General features: G+C 38.4%; 2 protein-coding genes across 2 annotated transcripts; both read right to left on the bottom strand.

Moving 5' to 3' along the window:
* Positions 1-1,014, bottom strand: LOC121422645 (kiSS-1 receptor-like). Its single transcript, XM_041617804.1, has one exon. It carries the CDS (start codon positions 1,012-1,014, stop codon positions 1-3), a length of 1,014 nt encoding a protein of 337 aa, XP_041473738.1.
* Positions 1,015-3,330: 2,316 nt separating this feature from the next.
* LOC121422498 (actin, cytoplasmic-like) lies at positions 3,331-18,694 on the bottom strand. The gene is made up of 4 exons (XM_041617588.1): positions 18,590-18,694; positions 9,003-9,381; positions 7,168-7,414; positions 3,331-4,662 (listed from the first exon to the last, which is right to left on the bottom strand). Exons 2-4 carry the CDS (start codon positions 9,357-9,359, stop codon positions 4,154-4,156), a joined length of 1,113 nt encoding a protein of 370 aa, XP_041473522.1. The 5' UTR covers positions 9,360-9,381; positions 18,590-18,694; the 3' UTR covers positions 3,331-4,153.
* Between the last annotated feature and the right edge of the window lie 510 nt (positions 18,695-19,204).

A 19,204-nucleotide genomic window follows, 5' to 3' on the forward strand; every position in this document is an offset into this window, starting at 1 on the left:
TTAAGGTTGAGATAATGACGTGTCTATGGTTTGTGAAGATTGAACCTCGGTCTCACGGCCTTGTCTTGCACGACCGAATACTGTTTTAAGTCCGTTCTGAAATTTATGATATTGAAATGTATATACAAAGGGATTGATCCACATGTTAATAAAAGCGAAGGAAACTGTTACATAATAAAACGTTCCGCCGAGGTCGATATTTACCCCTAAGCAGTAGAGAAGGTAGGTGAATTGATTTGGTGCCCAGCAAGTAGCATAGCAGAGGCTCAAAGACAGCATGGTCTTTACTGCATTTTTCCTTGCGAGTTCCCTGTAGTCTTTGACCTGGTGGACTGACCCGACAGCAGGCTTCGATGCCTGGCGCAAGGTATTCATGATGCGATAGTACATCCAGAACATAGCGGTGAAGGTGATGATGAAATACATTAGGAATGTGTAGATGCCCATGGCGGGTTGCATGACTTCGTTCGGCCACAAGAAGAGAAGACACGTTCCGTCTTTTATCTTAGTCAGAGTGATCAGGTAGCTCATATGAAGAAGCCCAAGTATCCACGGTATCAAGGAACAAACGATCACCAGTCTGCCTTTGACATGTCTTCTATATCGTAAAGGATAGACAACCGCGAAGTATCTTTCCAGCGTCAGGAGAAGTAAGTTGACAATTGAAGCTATGTAGGTTGCCCAGTAGAGATACTGGGAATACCAGATTCCGCAAAGTATCGTAGCCAGTGATGGGTTCTTGCCAGGAAGGGGCGGTTTGGGCAAGACAAAGTTGGCAAGTAGAAGTATCGAAGAGATCCCATCTATAAGAGATTGGTTCACGATGAGAAGATTGGTTGTGTCCTGGAGGTATTCAACCCTTGCAATCACAAAGAGGACAAGACCATTGCCAAAGATACCGAGTATGCTAAACGAAATATACACGATCAGGGTCGGAAGAGGTAACGCGCCGGATACATTGCTTACGTTTCCCGGTGCATGAGATGATGATGTGATATTACTGTCAAACTCCATGAGTGATGAAGAAAGTGACCTCTTACTTGATTATACTGGTACGACTGATTTGAGATGCTAGCTTGCAAATAAAATTCATGAGAAAATTTGAAATTCAGTATAGACGCGGGGAAACTGACAAAAACCAACAATGTCGACAGGCGAAAGTTCCTTGATACTTCTGCACATGAGTGTGGATTACTTGAAAGCAAATCTACGGATCAAGATTTTTTTCCCCAAAAATAAAATTCCACCAAGGATCCGCTGCTTTTCAGTATTCTCAGACCAACACTGTATTTAGTTAACACCTTTCAAACAAATCCACCGTCATTCCACTAGTAAGACTCATACAAATTTAATTATCACCATTAAATATTTTAATTCGTTAAGTTTTTAAAACTCGAGGGCGCAGTTTTATCGCACAATAGCATGTGCAAACATCACGAACATATGCGATCAACAAAACTAAATGGTCACACTAAACCCTTGTCACATCTTTGGTTTGCAAAATTAATGATGAATCCACTGAATTTATAGCCTTATCATGTTTCGTCTTGTGTAACGTTCAGTGTTGACTTCTTTAATAAAGATACGTTTAATGGAAGGTTGACAAGCCCAATTCCGGTTATACGACCAATGCATCGATTATACACGCCAATCACGGGTTTGTGGAATATCGCAAAGTCACCATAGCCACGAGTCGTTTCCATTGATCTCGGGCAAATAAAGTGAATTTGAACATTTGTGTTGTATGTTGCAGATGGCCTGATGACAAGGTAATTGAGACCCTTTGTTAACTATGTTTAAAGATATCGATTTATCATATGTGGTCGGCTAGCCTTTTTATGAGAAAGCATCGAACAAAATGAACTGGACAGCTTGGAAAATACTTTCCGTTCGTCATTTTTGTTATCAAAGTATTTTTTTAATACAAAATAGGGCTTGAAAACTTTTAAAATGAACCTTAACCTTTCAATTGGAGCAGGATGGGACTTGAATGGAAAGATAGATTAATGGAAAACTCTCGGTGTAAGTGCCACCCATTTTGTTTTCCTCTCTTTCTTTTTTCAAGATTTGTATCATGTGTCTTAAGATATTTTTTCCGCTAAACGTTTCACATTAGAAAGCGCCTTTCATCTAGAAATGTTGAATGTCGAATATAGGTTTTTAAGATTAAAGAAGTATCAACATGATCAGTTCGACATTTTGAATTATAGCTCCTAGTCGTTATTGAGACTAAAACGCCCAAAGAAGGGAGGATGAATGAAATGTCGATTCTTTTCTGCAGGGTTCTATTGGAACCCATCGCTATTCATTCTATCTGTAAAAAAAGTTCATTCATATGTCATCATAAATGAGGGCACATTAGCTTTTTAGAATGAAAAGCAGAGGTTTTCCCCTATAGAAATGTCTGCATGTACATGTAAAAAAGCCTATGGCAGGTCGAAAGCTTGTATCAAAAGTTGAGGAATATCTAAGCCTCGTTCCCTGTTTTATACATTTATTCATTTTATTTATCTATTTTCTATTTCCTTTATCAAAAGTTTATTTTAGGGGGCTGGGGCTTCATAAGCATCTCTCTCACTCCCTCTTGGCAGATTTTTTTTTTCAAAAAAATTAAATTTTCAGGTCACTACAATTCAAGAATTTCAGCTCGCACACCATACTTGCATTAGTATTCTAATCACATCTACATAGTTGCTAGTCTTGCTGTAGAATTACGCTAACATATAATATTGAAGAAAAAATGTCTTAAGGCTACCCCCCCCCTCGGCTTATTTGGAGATGCGAGGCATTTCAGCCATGGAACCCAACAACTGAAAGTACAAAGTACAACAACGACCGTCCGATGTGCATTGTAAGGTACATGTGCAATGTACTTATATATTTATTTCTGACCCAATACATGTAATGATAACATTTCTATATCACATTAATTGCCTCCTGGCTGCTTCACCTTGTTCTAATACATGTTTTCCATTTTAAAGTTAGAGATGGATTTCAGATCTTCCTCCAGTTCAACCCAAGATGCTAAACTTAATATTGAACCTTGCCAATCTACATTGAAAGAGAAGTCTGCTATGAATCAGTTGTTGAATATATTTTATCAATAAACTGCTTGGCTTTCAGTGTGCAGGCAGTTGTCTAGCTGGACACCCAAGAATGTCACCCTCTCCCCCCTAAACACACAAACCTTGATAAAGAAATATTTCTCCTACCCCTGTGCTGCCACGGGTAATTGCTCCTAGTCTATCATAACACCTGTATCACCCTGGTCATCACAGGCTTACAATTGGGAGAGCTTTTGGCCATTGACTCTACCCCTCCCCCCCCCCCCCCCCGAATTTCCGAGACCTAGACAGAAGGGAAAAGAGAAAGAAAGTAATAAAGAAAGAAAGAAATAAAAGGGAAATTTTGTGACATATGTTATTTTTCTCTGAATATAACATCGGAACCTATAACAAAATCAGACAAACAACAAAATCAGACAAACATTTAAAATTAAATCCACATTGTTGTGTCAATAGGCCTACGCTACTGATGGTCACACCGCACGGTGATCTGCGCGAGGCACCATTCATCGACCGTGCAGTTAAAGCACAGTGCAGTCACGTTTATCCTACGGCGGCCGTACGGCGAGTCAAAAAACAGCTGTTTTATTCATTTTTATTAAAACCGCCTATATAAAGCTGGTTCTCGACTCGCCGTGCGGCCAACGGAGAGCAAATGTGACTGGGGTATTATAGTCGTTATAAAAAGGTGTTATGCAATGAAGACGCGGCATACGCGAGATGGTATTATTGAAAAATATGTAACGTAATGTAACGAGAACAAAAAATGCAACGTAATTTAACGTAAAAATATAAATGTAATGTAATGTAACCACCCCCTAAAAAAACCCAAGTTTCTACCATTTTTTATAATATCATGTAGTACCTTTAAAGAACCAGAAGAATTAAGATGTCCATTATTAGAAATAAACTATTTAAGAGACCTCCCCATTTTGTCTATTGTCTCATAAACACAATTAATACCTCTTAAAACGCTTACAGATACCAATAGTTGGAAATAATACATTTGAAATAATATATAAAATGTATAGTGCAAAGCCTTAAGGATATTTTGAAAAGAGGCGAATTGAGGTGAATAAAACAATTTCTTAGCATTTAGTATGTACAATGGATGCACCAGACTCTTGATACTCCTCCCTGCTAATGGATATATCCTTGAAGTTTGAAAGCGATGCCAGTTTGGATCCTCCAATCCAGGCGGCGTATTTCGCCTGCTCTGGAACGACGACGTTGACGGTCATGCCTGGGGCGAGGGCGCCGATCTCCTTCTTCATGCGGTCAGCCATTCCTTTGAGTGTAGCGCTGCTTCCAGAAATAATGATGTTGCCGTACAAGGACTCACGGATGCCAGCATCGCACTTCATGATACTGTCGTTGACGTGTTGATGGATCCCGGGACCCTCCATTCCAATAAAGGACGGCTGGAAGAGGGTCTCTGGGCAACGGATGCGTTCCGTACCAATAGTCATGATTTGGCCATCGGGAAGTTCGTATGTCTTCTCGAGGACAGAGGGAGCCGTATTCTGCATCTCGTCGTTGAAATCTTGTGCGATGTAGCAGAGTTTTTCCTTGACGTCTCTTACGATTTCACGTTCATCTGTATAACAGAGATAAATATGGATGGAAATACGTTTTTTTAGAGCAAGTTAGAAATTAGAAAATAGAAAAAAAGTCCCTTGCAATAATGATAACCAGGCGCGGATCCAGGAGGGGGCCGAGCCGGCCCCGGCCCCCCTATTTTTGACAACCTGCAGAAAAAGTGTATTCTTTAACTTGATAGAAACTATTAAAAACAGAAAGAAAAGTCAGAAAGAGGTATCATACCCATGATGTGTAATTTACAGCCTCGTAACGGCCGGCCCGAACTCGAAAGGAAACAACAAAAAGGTGAGGGGAAGAATTGGAAAATAGACTTTATATAACACTTTTCGCTCGCGCTTCACGCTCCCATTGCCTATGTATAATGAATCCCATTCAAGAGGGTTAAATGACACTAATATATATCCAATATATATACAATATATCATGTTCTGATATCAATTTGCACACAATGTTTCCAGCTCGCACATCAAGCTTTCATTATTTTGTTTGATTTTTCATAAATTGTTAATGTATATCAAAATGTTCAGCTCGCGCTGCGCGATTGTATTGTTTGATGTGTGAGATACCTATCCTCTTTGGAAATTCTTACCAAAAATTTTCAAATGCCTCTTTATCATGTCAGTATATCAAAAAATTAAGCTAATACTTCGCGCTCGCATTTCATTGTTTGAGACACACAGCTTGTTTATTTAAGTAAAAACGCGCTTAGACTGTCCATTTTTTAGGTCGGAAGATCAGAAATTTTGAGCTCGCGCTTCGCACTCTCATTTATTTGGTGATACTTGTATCTTCTTCATTAATCACTACAAACAGTCCTAATTGAGTCACTTTTCACGTTACTGTGATAAAATTTCGGCTCGCGCTTCGCGCTCGCATTCTTTAGTTGGATACTTATCTTTGTGCATGATTATAAAAACTGCTTTGAATCTTCAGTTCTAAAGACATAAAATATCAAAATTTTTAGCTCGCGCTTCGCGCTCGCATTATATATTAAGATCACGTGAGATTTACCTTATATTGTTGATAGCAATAAAAACTAACATATACTTAAACTTCAGTCTTTAGTTAGGACTACCCCCTGAAAACTCCAACCAAAAAAAGCCAGATTGTAGCCGCCAATCGAGAAAAATGTTGATCAAAATATTTTTCGCCCCCCCCCCCTATTGGCGAAAGCTGGATCCGCCCCTGATAATACCACCAGCAGCAATGCTGAACTATGGACGACACCGTGATTCGCTACCATTATAATGAATTTGCCCAACGGGTATTCCGAAAATCCCTATGTGGTGAAGGCCACTCTCCTTTACACTGATGAATAAAATTGTAATAATGGAATATTTTAACCTGTTACAAGGCGACTGCACACCGTACGATTGGTCTGCGACTTAATTTTGAAAAAAAAAAACATAGTAGAATTTCAAGCTATTATTGGGACTTAGAATATCTTACTGTGTAAGGTTCAAAATCATCGTACGAATACCTATTCTCAAATCTGTGACTATCCTATTATCTTTCTTAGAATAAACGCAAATTTGATATCTAGTCGCAAGCCGTCATAGCAAACATACGATTGGCTACGATTTGAAACTAATTTGGCCTTTACTCCAAACTAAAGGCTTGCAATCTTTCAAAATGGTTGTATTAATATCCTGTCAATTAATTTAAACCGCAAATAAAATGATATGTTCCATTCACATTTTCAGAAAATGAACAAAATGTGATTTGTTCCAATATCGGATCGCGAAATAATAATAATTAGACTTATATCGCGCCAAATGCACTCTGTAGAGTGCTCAAGGCGCTTTTTAGGAAATTATAAAAGAAATTAAGAAGAATTGAACAGAAATGTTTTGAGGTAATTTTTGAAAGTTTCAGAAGTCAAGCACTGTTTGATGTTATGAGGGAGGCTATTCCATAGCTTCGAATATGGGTAAACAAATGATCTTTCACCCCAGGTTTTGGAAACTTTGGGGGTAACCGTTGAGAATTGGAAAGGGAGGAACGTAAGGATCTTGAAGGGGTATAACTTTTGATCAGTGAAATAAGGTACTGGGGAGATGAGCCATGAAAACAATGGAAAGTTAACAACAAAATCTTGAACATATCACGCTGTTTTACATGGAGCCAATGTAAGGATCTTAAAATAGGAGTAATGTGAGTGCGCATGGTGGCGCACTCACCGTCGTAAGGTGTGCGGTGGACTTTTAGTTATATACCCAACAAACATTTACATTCCCCGGTTTCACGGTAGGTATGAAAAGCTCCAGCTGGAACATCATTCAACTTGGAGGAAATAGAGGTCGGCTAGAGAAGACCATCCTAGTCAAGCTGGAGACTTATCAATTTGTTATTTAATGTTTGTGAACTGGTTATGGAAATCAAGTTATATGGGAGGGTATTCCAATCCCTTGCCGTATTGGGGAAGGATTTCTTATAATAACTAGTTTGATTTTTAATTAAATAGATCAGTAGTCCTATCCCGGTATCCGGGCCTGCATACCTGTGGTAGTGAAAGAATAGCCAGATTCGGTGAGGATCTTCATCATGTAATCGGTGAGATCACGTCCGCCAAGTTCCACACGGATGGTTGCACTCAAGTCTGTCTTACCGTTGATTACAGGTACGGCGTTACAAACACCCTCACTAGTTTCAAAAACCATACCTGTGTCAAGCCCAACGCTGCGGAGCGAAAGCTCTGGCTGGCTGGCGAGGTAGAGGGAGGGCACGTCGAATTTCTCAAACATTACCTGACGTATAATAATAGGCATGATAAGGTTCAAGAATCACTGAGAACATTATAGTCATAATAATTAGGATTAGGATTCTTACTATACAGTAATTTCGATTTGCCCTGATTAAAATTCCAATTTCAATTTAAAAAATGAAGACATAAATTATGAAGAAGTGAAGAAGTTTAAACATGGGGAAACTATCTAAGCAAACAACATAGCCTACATCGCAATTCATTAAAGGGGAAGTTCACCCTGAAAAAAAAACTTTGTTGCAAAAATAGCAGAAAAAATAGTAAACAGTATTGGTGAAGGTTTGAGGAAAATCAGTTAAAGAGTAAGAAAGTTATTAGAGCTCAAAGTTTTGGATTTGTGACGTCATAAACGAGCAGCTGCCCATGTGTTATGTAATATAAAATGCATGAATTTCAAATTTTTGCATGGTTCCTGATGACTTAATTTTGTTTTCTATTCATGATTGGGTGTTAAATGATTTGTCTATTGATATACAAAAGGTACAGTGAAAACCATTTTAAATTTTCTGAGAAAATGACATTTCATTGATTTTTTACCATTCGCTATGTAGGAATGCTGCTCGCATATGACGTCACAAATCAAATAATTGAAATTCTAATAACTTTTTCCAAATTTGATTAATTTTTTTCAAACCTTCGGCAATGTTTTTTATTATTTTTCTGCTATTTTTACAATAAAGTTTTTGTCAGGGTGAACTTCCCCTTTAATTAATCAGCATTATGTTAAAGGGGAATCCAACCTTGGCCATAAAAGTTGTGTTGAGAAGGAGAAAAATAAATTAAACAGAATGGTGAAAGTTTGAAAGAAATCGGACAAGTAATAAGGAAGTTATAGTTGCTTTAAAATTGAGATCACTAATACTATGTAGATTTCAAATTGGCAATTGAGTAAGTAAATTATGACAAGGGGCAAGGACAACTTTCCCATAGGCCATGTACTTTATTATCAGGGATTTGTGGTTTTCTCCTAAGTACCCATTCCCCTGGGGCAGTAATCTAAATATAACCCAGGGAGTAAATTGTTTTATGTCCTCATGAAAGAAAAATATAATTTGAAATAAAACTTTTGGGAAAAATGACATTTTAGCCATAATGTGTATTGGAGTACATGAAAGAGTAGTCCTTGCCTTACATCACTATCACATCCCATATGCGGCCAATTTGAAGTCTCCATGGGTATAGTGATTACCAATATTTACAACTTTTAAAAATTCATAACTTTCTTGTTGTTTGTCCAATATTGTTCAAACTTTCAACAATCAACTTGTCTGATTTTTCTTTTCCTTATAAAAACAAGTTTTTATTTGGGTTGGATTCCCCTTAAAGTGTATACTAGGGGCAAAAGAGATCACAAAACATTCTGCGCGGATTACGAATGAAAATGTCATTAAAAGAAATCGGTGAAGAATATTTGAGTATTTAAAACACTTTTTTTATTTTGAAATTCCATTTTTATCGCAGAACAGAAGAAACAGAGGGAGAATTTATTGCGACTATATTTCAGGTTTTAAAGTTGATGTTATCGTGGCTGTGTTGTGTTTAAATTTGAGTTTTAGTAACGTTTAATTTACCTGAGCCTTAATTTCCCTGTTTGCCTTGGGGCAAAGAGGGTACTCTGTCAACAGAACTGGGTGATCTTCTGGCTTCACCTGAAGCTGATTATTAAAGATGTGTTGCCAAATTTCCGTCATGTTTTCCCAATTGGTAACGTTACCATGCTCGAGGGGTAAATTAAGGGTAAGGATACCTCTCTTGCTCTGAGCTTCGTCTCCAACAAAACATGACTTCTGCCCCATGCCAACCATAACACCCTGGTGACGAGGTCTACCCACGGTGGTTGGAAACACGAACTTTGGTTTATCGTCGCCAGCATATCCTGCCTTTGTAGTCCCAGATCCGTTATCGATAACAATGGCTTTCCCTGACATTGTGGTCGATTTGATTTGATTTCTGAAAGATAAGAAAAAAGTCCCCTATAAATGTGATAAAACATTTATAATTATTTCTATCAACCATGACGCGAAAAGCTTGCGCAGCGCCGTGCCGTGGCATTATTGTTTTTGGACCAAATTTGCGACCGGGACGCGGTTCCAATATGACCCAACATAATTATCTTAAGGACGTTCCACAGTTAAAGTGAAATCCATGTCATTTTCACCAAACTTTGCACATAGATACTTTCGAACCTTAATATTCGAAATATGCAAAAATTATCATAGGTCCATGTGCTTGATGTTTTGCTATAGAGCTTCAAAGTTCACCCAAATTGATGTTCTTAAGAATGGCGCATTCAAAAGAATTTGGCATTTTTAGACCGCCCAAGATTACTACAATGAGTTTAATTCTCTATTACTCAGTCCAAATACATGAAAAAGTCATCAAATTTCGCAAGAGAGTTAATAATTGTATTGTTAGAATGGAGAATCTATTTATAGTGTTATTTGTTTGCAATTTTAAGTTTAACAGTGCTGTCAGTTCTTAAAAAATGGCGTAAAAGATAACAAAATCCCAATCTAAAAGATGTGAAATTTCAGTAACAAACTACAAACGTACAATAAATGATGCACTTTATTCAAAATCCATGTCATTTTCCCCAAAATTTGCAGAGTTGTAGAGGAAGGTATGCCTAAGAGGTACAATCATTAAGAAATAGGGGTTTATGTTCTTGTTTTTAAACTATCAGCATTTTTATTAGAGCAAATGTGCTTTTTAAAACACCAAAAATGCGCCGAATGCTTTGTATCTATGTGAAGAAAAAATAAAAACGACTCTACCATTTATTCAAACTCGGAGTAATATTCGTGATTCTTGGCAGCACTGCAGAGTAAAGTAGGCCTATTTTGAAATTGTAGAGAATTTTCTTTATGCTCTATGGAATGATTCCATTTTTTAGCTTCGTGAAATAACGCATCGGATCTGCAGTTAAAGTGCAGAAGATGAGAAAAATCAGCTCATACCCGCAGCTAATAAATCATCTGTTCATCCATTGTGACTGTGACGTCAGCGCGCAGAGTGTAAACCATGCGCAGATCATAATGCGCACAAACATAACTGTGGAACGTCCTTTAAGTGTATGTCAGACCCAAATCGTTAAGAAACATGGATTGTGTATTTTTATTTGCATGATGTTACCTCGCTTACAGTAAGAATAAAGTCGCCTTGAATTTTTATTTTTAAAAAGGTCGTAGAGCAATGAAATGCAAAAGTATTTTAAAAAATGACAATATAATGAATAAGAAATAATTTGATGTTGATTTCTTTAAATGAAAAAAAAAATAAACCGCAGTTTGGTTATTCGGTAAATTACAGCATATTTCTTATTTTACGTATTAATTATCATAATTAATTAGTGATGACGTTATTTCGAAGAATTTGATCGAACAGTTTAGCAGATTATTCATTGGGTAACGCGCACGCCGATTTTCGTCGCGATCGAGCAGGTGACAGCCGAGATCATAAGCGGGAGTGGCGCTGAATGAGCAGCTCTTGGGGCTGAACGAGTTTTCGGATGCAAAATAAATGTTAGGGCAACGCTAATTCTGACTTTCTCAAGCAAAGGGATCGGTCACTTCATGACGTCACAGCGATCCGGAATTAGATGAGGATTACGTCATAATTGGTCTTTGGTCTCTGTATAAAATAAGATATTCTGTATTTAGTCCATATAGTACATTTGGTTTGTTTCGACTAAGTGTTAGGCCCAACTCACAACTCAAAGAGCCGACGGACCGAAATAGTAGCCTGTTCGGGCGCCGCTGGAATTTAGGCATCACCGAACGATATTTTTAGAAGTTGGCTGTAATAATGCTTAGTGGTGGCTGAGCAGTGCCCGGTCAATTACCCATTACTCAAGGCCAAATCTGGGTCAATTCTATGAACTTATTAGTTTGGCTTCCGAGCAGTGATCTGCTGACGATCCACCGAATCCCTAAAAATATTATGCCGGTGGCGGTCCCCCACCGGCCACTGGCATATTTTTAGGTAATCGCCCGTCCGAACTTGAATTCGCCGTGAGATTGACCGATCTCTGACCGGCCAGCGGCCGGCCGATAACCGCTCAATGGCTCTTGATCTAACGAGTTCAATTTTTGACCAAAATCGCTCGTTGGCGACCGATCGATCGTTGGTGCCCGGACGGCGACCAACCGGGCGCCCAGCGTATTTCGGGCGGCGAGTGAAAAGTGAGTATAGGCGCCGCCAAAATTTTAATTCGGCGCTATATCTTGAGCGGCGACCGTATGGCAAGCCGTATTGATATATATTGTGATTTTGTGATATCACGAATTTGAATTACTGATATCACTAATTCGAATTACTGATATCACTAATTCGATTTAGTGATATCACCAAATCGAATTAGTGATATCACTAATTCCCATATGTTTTTCACACAAATCCCTTTTTTGATATCAAGAAATAGAATTCGTGATATCACTAAATCGAATTAGTGATATCACTCAATCGAATTAGTGATATCACAAATTCGAATTTGTGATATCACTAAATGAATTTGTGATATCAAAAATTCGAATTAGTGATATCACGAATTCTATTTCGTGATATCAAAAAAGGTGTTTGTGTAGTAAATGAATAGAAATTTGTGATATCACTAAATCGAATTAGTGATATCACTAAATCGAATTAGTGATATCACTAAATCGAATATGTGATATCACTAATTCCAATTTTTGATATCACAAATTCATTTAGTGATATCACTAATACGATTTTGTGATATCATTAATTCGACTTAGTGATATCACTAATTCGAATTAGTGATATCACTAATTCGATTTAGTGATATCACAAAATGACAAAAGAAATTTAGCACTCATGTTGTGAAAGATATCGCTTTGATTTCGAGCTTTACCTCAGTGCTAGAATTCACGTGGTATTTTGAGCTTTACTTTAGTGCTAGAATTCACGTGGTATTTTGAGCTTTACTTTAGTGCTAGAATTCACGTGGTATTTTGAGCTTTACTTTAGTGCTAGAATTCACGTGGTATTTTGAGCTTTACTTTAGTGCTAGAATTCACGTGGTATTTTGAGCTTTACTTTAGTGCTCAAATTCAGCTCTGTTTCTATCGCTAGTTTAGCGTTTTAATTCACTTGGTATTTATTACATTGATGCAAAAAATAACCTGTGATCTAAACCTTTACATTAGTGCAATAATTCAGTTCTGATTTTTTTTTTGCACTTTATTCGTTTAAATCGATTGGCAACATTCTTTCTTTCTTTATCATTCTCGGCGTCAATGTATATGTGTATTGTATGCTTTCATATTATATACATATACATGTATAATTTGTTATTGCTTTTTTCTTTCTAATCGTAATTAGCCAAAGTACCTGCTCCTGCTGCCCGCTTTCTTTCTACGTCATGTGCACTGCACTTCTCTATCCCTCCCCTCTTCTTCCCCTACCCCCCTTCCACCTTAATGCTGTTTGTATTTATTTGTAAACAAAAGCTCTACATATCATTACGACTCAGTGTTTTTTGTGTGTAATGAAACTAAGTTTATTTAGGGTCTTGCCTTTTGTACAAGCTTGGCTTTTTTCGGCAAGACCCTCCGTTTTACTTTCAAATACAAATGTCATATTAGGTTTTTTTTTTTTTATTTGTTAAATCATGTTCCTTAAGTCTAAGATTATGTTATATATATCTATTATGTTTTGCAGTATTTTCGACCTTATCATGTTATATTTATCATTCTTATGTTGTGAAACGGAAATCAATAAAATCAAATCAAAATCAAATCAAACATATCAAGAATGAAATTAAGGATATGTTGCCAATTTCTATGTAATCATTCAGTATTCTCTTTTGACGTATGATATTTTGGGGTTTGTTTTTTTTTTATTACAAAAAATGAACAACTTATACTTTATTTGCATTTTTATGGTTGAAATTTAGTTTTGAGTGGCACATTAGACACAAAAAATGAACGCTAATTGTGCAAAAATTGGCAACATATCAGTAATTCATTTCGTGATATGTTGCCAATTTGTTGTTTTTAAATATTATTATTATTTTTTCGACATCGCGTCTACTACACACTCTCGCTAAACTACACTCACGTTGCCACAATCTTCATGTGCCAATCCATCATTAATTATCTCTTCATGTTTTATGGACAATTCCAAATTTGAGTAATATGGCGGCTAATGTCAATGATGATGTGGTACCAGACAGCGTACTCTCAAGAATGAGTAGAACTCTGCGAGAAGTGGAAACACTGATTTTGAACGATGAACGTGTATTGGCGAAGGTAAAGTTGGACGCAGTGAAAGTAAACCTCGAAAGAGTAGCCGCTGGTCTCGCTGTCGAAATGCATGGTTATCTCAAAGAATGTGTTAACAAATTGTTGGATATCTGCCAGCGCGAGGAAGGGGATGAACATGATGTTGATGATGACCATGAGGCAAGTAGTAACGGTAGTGCTCGTACAAGACGTAGCAGCAGTACTATTGAGATTGAGGAAGATGGTAGGCCTAGGCCTAGATCTAGTCCCAGATCTTTGTCTTCGTTTTCTGCTCATCAAGACAGAGCCGGAGCTGGAGGCGGAGTCAGGAATGCTAGGGCCAGTGGCAGAGTTAGTGCAGCATCCACTTCAAGTTCAAATCCTCGTTTTAGTGCACCAAGAGTGAAATCAGGTAGGCTTACTACGATAAATTAGACCAAAATGGGGTGCTAATCATGCACTTTCTTATCCAGCCTGTCCATTTGTTTACACACGAACGAACGTTTTAAGAACGAGGCATAGATCTAGGCCTACACTCAATCAAATGCATAGGCCTAGACCTGGCTACAGCACCCACTGCACTGACAGGATAAGAAAGTGCATGATTAGCAATACGGCTTGCCATACGACCGAGTGATGCCCCCAATGGTGAAAGGACAGGCGCCGGTCGGTGCCAGGGCGAAATTTGCTTTAAAAAAAAAAATCGCCGTCGGGTCGCAGAGCTAGCAGGCTAATTTTTGGAGTCGTGACCTCAGTCTTAATTAGGCGAAATGAATGAAAATCAAATGGATATTAGACCAACTGGTTATGAGACGAAATAATGATAGACGAACTGGCGATTAGCCGAAGTGATGAATGGACCAAATGATTCCAGGCAGGCGTGGGTCGAAGGGGGGGCGAGCCGGCCCCGGCCCCCTCTTATGTTTGGCAACCATTTTTTTTCTTTCTTTTTAACTTGAAATAAACGCTGAAAAACAAAAAGAAAAGTACGAAGGAGGTATTATAGACCAATTTCACGGCCGGTTTATGTATTTGGCCCTCTATCGGCGACGCCATTGCTGCGGTGGGCAAATGCGCTGACCGCGATTTGCTCTGTGTACAAATTCAATGAAAGATTACAGATAAGCTCTGATATTGTGTCATTAACTTCATCATAAATCAATAAAATAAAGCATGGACACCTGGGTAGACGATGTAAGACAATGGCCATATCTGACCGATTAAGGTATGATGAATTTTTGCACTTTGGCTACTTTTTCCCCTTAGTTTTGTCAGTAAAAGTGAGTTGATGATGACCAAGAATCGCTGTTGGTTTTCATCAGGGAGCTCACTTCTTGTTGCTAGTAAATTGTGTTAGAGTAGCGGGAGAGTGAACGAGACATAGAGTGAGAGAGAGAGAGGATGAGAGAGGGGAGAGGGGGAGAGAGTATGTGTGAGAGGAGGGGGATAGTGAGACGGGAGAGGGGAATAGTGAGAAAGGGGCCCGGGAAAGGGGGGGGGGGGGGGTAGTGAGAGAGAGAGGGGGGGGGGGGCTAGCGAGAGAGTGTGTGAGAGAGGGAGTGAGAGGGATGGTGTAATACAGAGAAGGGGATAGTGAGAGAAAGAGAGAGAGAGAGAGGGATAGTGTGAGATAGAGAGGGAGAGAGAGAGAGAGAGGGACTGATATGTTTTTTATCCACTGGCGACGCATTCCTTCATTACGGCCTGGAAACCTATGCAGGGAGTACGGCTTCACACACAAACAGGCTTCATGAATCCAAGGCGAGTGAATTTCACATTCACTTTGCTTCCAATCCGGAAGCTTTCTCCAATTGTTGTGGCAATTGAACACAGCACAGCTGCGACCTGAACTTCTCCGATTAATGCTCATTGTGAATCTTACAAGAAATCTGCTCAATTGGTCCAAAATAAAAAAAAATCGAACGAATGTACCAAATACCCTATTGACTTGTGTACTATAAAAGTTGATTCGCCCACCGCAGCATGGCGACCAGTCTGCTGCCCTCTCACGTTGTGAAATTGGTCTATACCCATGTTTAATTTACGGCCTCGTAACGGCCGGCCCGATCCCCATAGGCCTACTCGTATACTCGTAGAGGCACCGCATTCTGTTGGTTCACATGTACGCAAACCTTAACTGCGTCCCCTTCAATGATGCGGGAGAATATCTTTCATCAGGCGTCAACATGATCAACTGCCGAGTAGCTCTGCATAGGATTATCATTATGCGCTCAAGTAGGCAGAAAGACAATACAAAAAAAGTGCTGAGAACGTCCAGTTTTCAGGCCTTAATATCAACAAATTTCGCACTCTCAGTAATATTAGATTGATAGATAATATAACAGTTTCATGAATTCCTAATAATGAAAGTGTCCTTTTTTCAGAATGGAATATCAACACGTTTCATCTTGCGCTTAGGAAGAGGAAAAGGAAGATAGTAATAATAATAATAATGATAATAATAATAATAATAAAATGGTATATTTACCCAGGGTAGCCACTTCCGTTCCGAAAACTTTTTTTCCAGCGGGCCCTGCTACCATTATTACCCGGCTAAGCTAGGCTACCTATTTAGGTGCACACAGATTTTTTCAGGAATTACTTCCTACCGATACCCATTTACCTCACCTGGGTTGAGTGCAGCACACTGTGGATGAATTCCTTGCTGAAGGAAATTACGCCATGGCTAGGATTTGAACCCACAGCCCTCTGTTTCAAAGTCCGGAGAGTCGGAGACTAATCCACTGGGCCAAGACGCTCCACTATCATCAGTTTCCTATGACAAAATATCCTTACAATGCCCTATATAGTGCTAGGTCTAAATGATAATTAAAAAAAAAATCTGCTCCCGCTTTGCCCTCGCATTATTTGTTAAGTGCGATCCATGTTGACTTCAAAATTTTCCTATACACAGTGCTTGAAATAGTGCTCAAATCGGCCCCTTTCCGATAGTTATATCAATTTTTCAGCTCGCTCTTGCGCATAATTGATTCTCATAATAAATAAAATGTATTTAGAATGCCCAGATTCTATGTCTAAATCTCAAAAACACGCGCCCACATGTTTATATAGATACACAGTTTGTTCTTTATTCAAAACGTGCTTAGATTATCCAGTTTCATATCAGAATATTAATCATTTTCTTCTTGCGCTTCGTGTTCGCATTATTGATGTAGGAAGAAAACCTACCCAATTTCTCATTCTTTTCATGATTTATAAAACATGAATAAAGTGTCCCGTTTTTTAATAGCTCCAAATCTCTTTTTTTCGGCTTACGCTTCACGCTCGCATAGTGCTTAGCATGTTTAATTTGTAGGTCAGAATGTCAAAGATTTTAAGCTCGCGCTTCGCACTCACATTATTTGGTAAGTCAAATACGTATGGTTTTCGTGAATTCCTACAAACAAGCCTTGAAATGCTCCTCTTCGGGTCTGAATTTCCCACATTTTCAGCTCTTGCGCTCGCAACATTTGATTAGTGAGATGCTAATTGAAATCATATTTACAATGACTACAAGTGCTTGTGTTTGGATGTAATTATAACAAAATCAGCAAGCGCCTGGCACTCGCATTAGCTGACTATGGTGATATATGTATATGGCCTACTCTTAATGGATTCCTAAACAGCTAAAGTATTGTCCTTAAAATTTCCCTGTTTGGGGTCAATATTTACAAAAATTTCAGCTTGCGCTTTGCGCTCGTGTTGTTTGTTTAACGAGACAGGTACGTATCATGATTACAAAAATGTGCTTAATATGCCCCTTTTTAGGTCTGAATGTCACATGTTTACAGCTTGCACTAAGCGCTCGCATTATTTGATCAGTAAAATACATATCCTCTATTAGGTCAGTATACCTGGCAACTAAGCGCGCGAAGCGCGCTCACTAAGTGACTCAAAATGTTTGCTGGTGCCCCCATGCCGTTACCCATGGTACGCATTGTTTATAATTAAAGTACCATGGGTATTTGTTCAACAATTTTTCAATGTTTTGTTTGATAGAAAACAACTAACGCACATCTGATGAGGACAGTATAAGGGCAGTGTACCAATGTCCAGTGCGATATGTATTAAAAATGTATTATATAGCTCAAGAATGCGAAATGCAATATGTGGATAAGCGTTTTAACATGTTCAACGAAGGTTTGTCCGAACCGCCCCCCTCCTCGCCCTCATTGTCACATGATGAACTGGGGAAACACACGCTATTTAACTCTGAGAGAAGTACGAAAAAAAAACACTGCGTAAATATTTAGAGAAGTCTGTAAAAAGAAAGAAAGAAAATAAAGGGCAGATTGCGCCAAGCCTAGACCTAATCACAACCTTATTACTTTGAATTTCGTGCATTCTCTAATAAACTAAGATGCAAATAGTAAATAAGATTATTTCGAATTTATTGTAAAATCAAAGGAGTAGTAAGGGAGGGAGAGTAAAAGTGGGGAGGCGTGAGGCGGGGGGTGGTCAGAAAAGAGGGGCATGTCATCCATGTAGAGAGACAGAAAGGAGTGGGGAGAGAAAGGGTTAGAAGAGAAAATAGCATGAGAAGGGGGGGGGGGATAGGCCTATACAGATATAGAAAGGGTAGGGAGGAAGAGAGAAAGTTTCGATTTTGAATTGAATTGAATTCATTTCCGTTTTCCATTGAATATATACAATATCAAGAATATAGAAAAAAAATATTAGAAAGCATAAAAATTAGACATTTGCAGATAATGTATCATACTAAAAAAAATTGCACAATAGTTTCTTTTATATATTGGATGCGCATGAAATAAGTTTGCCTGTAAAGTTGGGCCACCCAGGATATTATAAATCAATAAAGAATGACGGAATACATCCAATAATATTGTGTGGAACACTAAGGTGAGAAAAACTTTCTACTTGCGTCATTGCGCTGAACCAACCTTGCTTGTACTTACCAATATCGTTGGAGGAAAAAGGAGAGAGAGGAGGAACGGTGAATGTGCGCTGTCCGAGAGCTTGCCTGCACGATAAACAGCTAGGCTCTGGTGACTTACTTTAGTACTCTTTTCCCTGGATGAAGTCATCGAAGCGAAAGGCATCTTAAAGGGGTACTCCGGGATGATAACATTTGTATCTAAATAAATAGGGTAAAGTTCACAGAGCAAAATACTGACATTTTCATCAAAGACGGATAACAAATAACAAGTTACTGAATTTTTAAGTTTAGCGATATTTGGTGAGAATAGTTATAATTATGCGCGTCATCGTAAATATTCATTAGGTGGGCTGATAATATAACATCCCATTTTCCCTTTTCGTATGTTATTACGTGAAATCATAATCGTTTCATTTTTATATACTTGTTTATAATGTGCCTTTGTATTGCAATAAGTTGCAGCAATGGGTATCTATACTAAATCAGTTGTCAATTCATTTTTTCAGTTCTTGGAAGAAGAATTTCGTATAATAAAATACAAAAGAACAAGTGGGGATATATGGCATCATCAAATTGCTCAATGAATATTCATGAAGACATGCCTAGAACCAATTTACCGGAATAATGCAAATCT

This window comes from Lytechinus variegatus, chromosome 10, assembly GCF_018143015.1.
Source record: "Lytechinus variegatus isolate NC3 chromosome 10, Lvar_3.0, whole genome shotgun sequence".
NCBI classification, from domain to species: Eukaryota; Metazoa; Echinodermata; class Echinoidea; order Temnopleuroida; family Toxopneustidae; genus Lytechinus; species Lytechinus variegatus.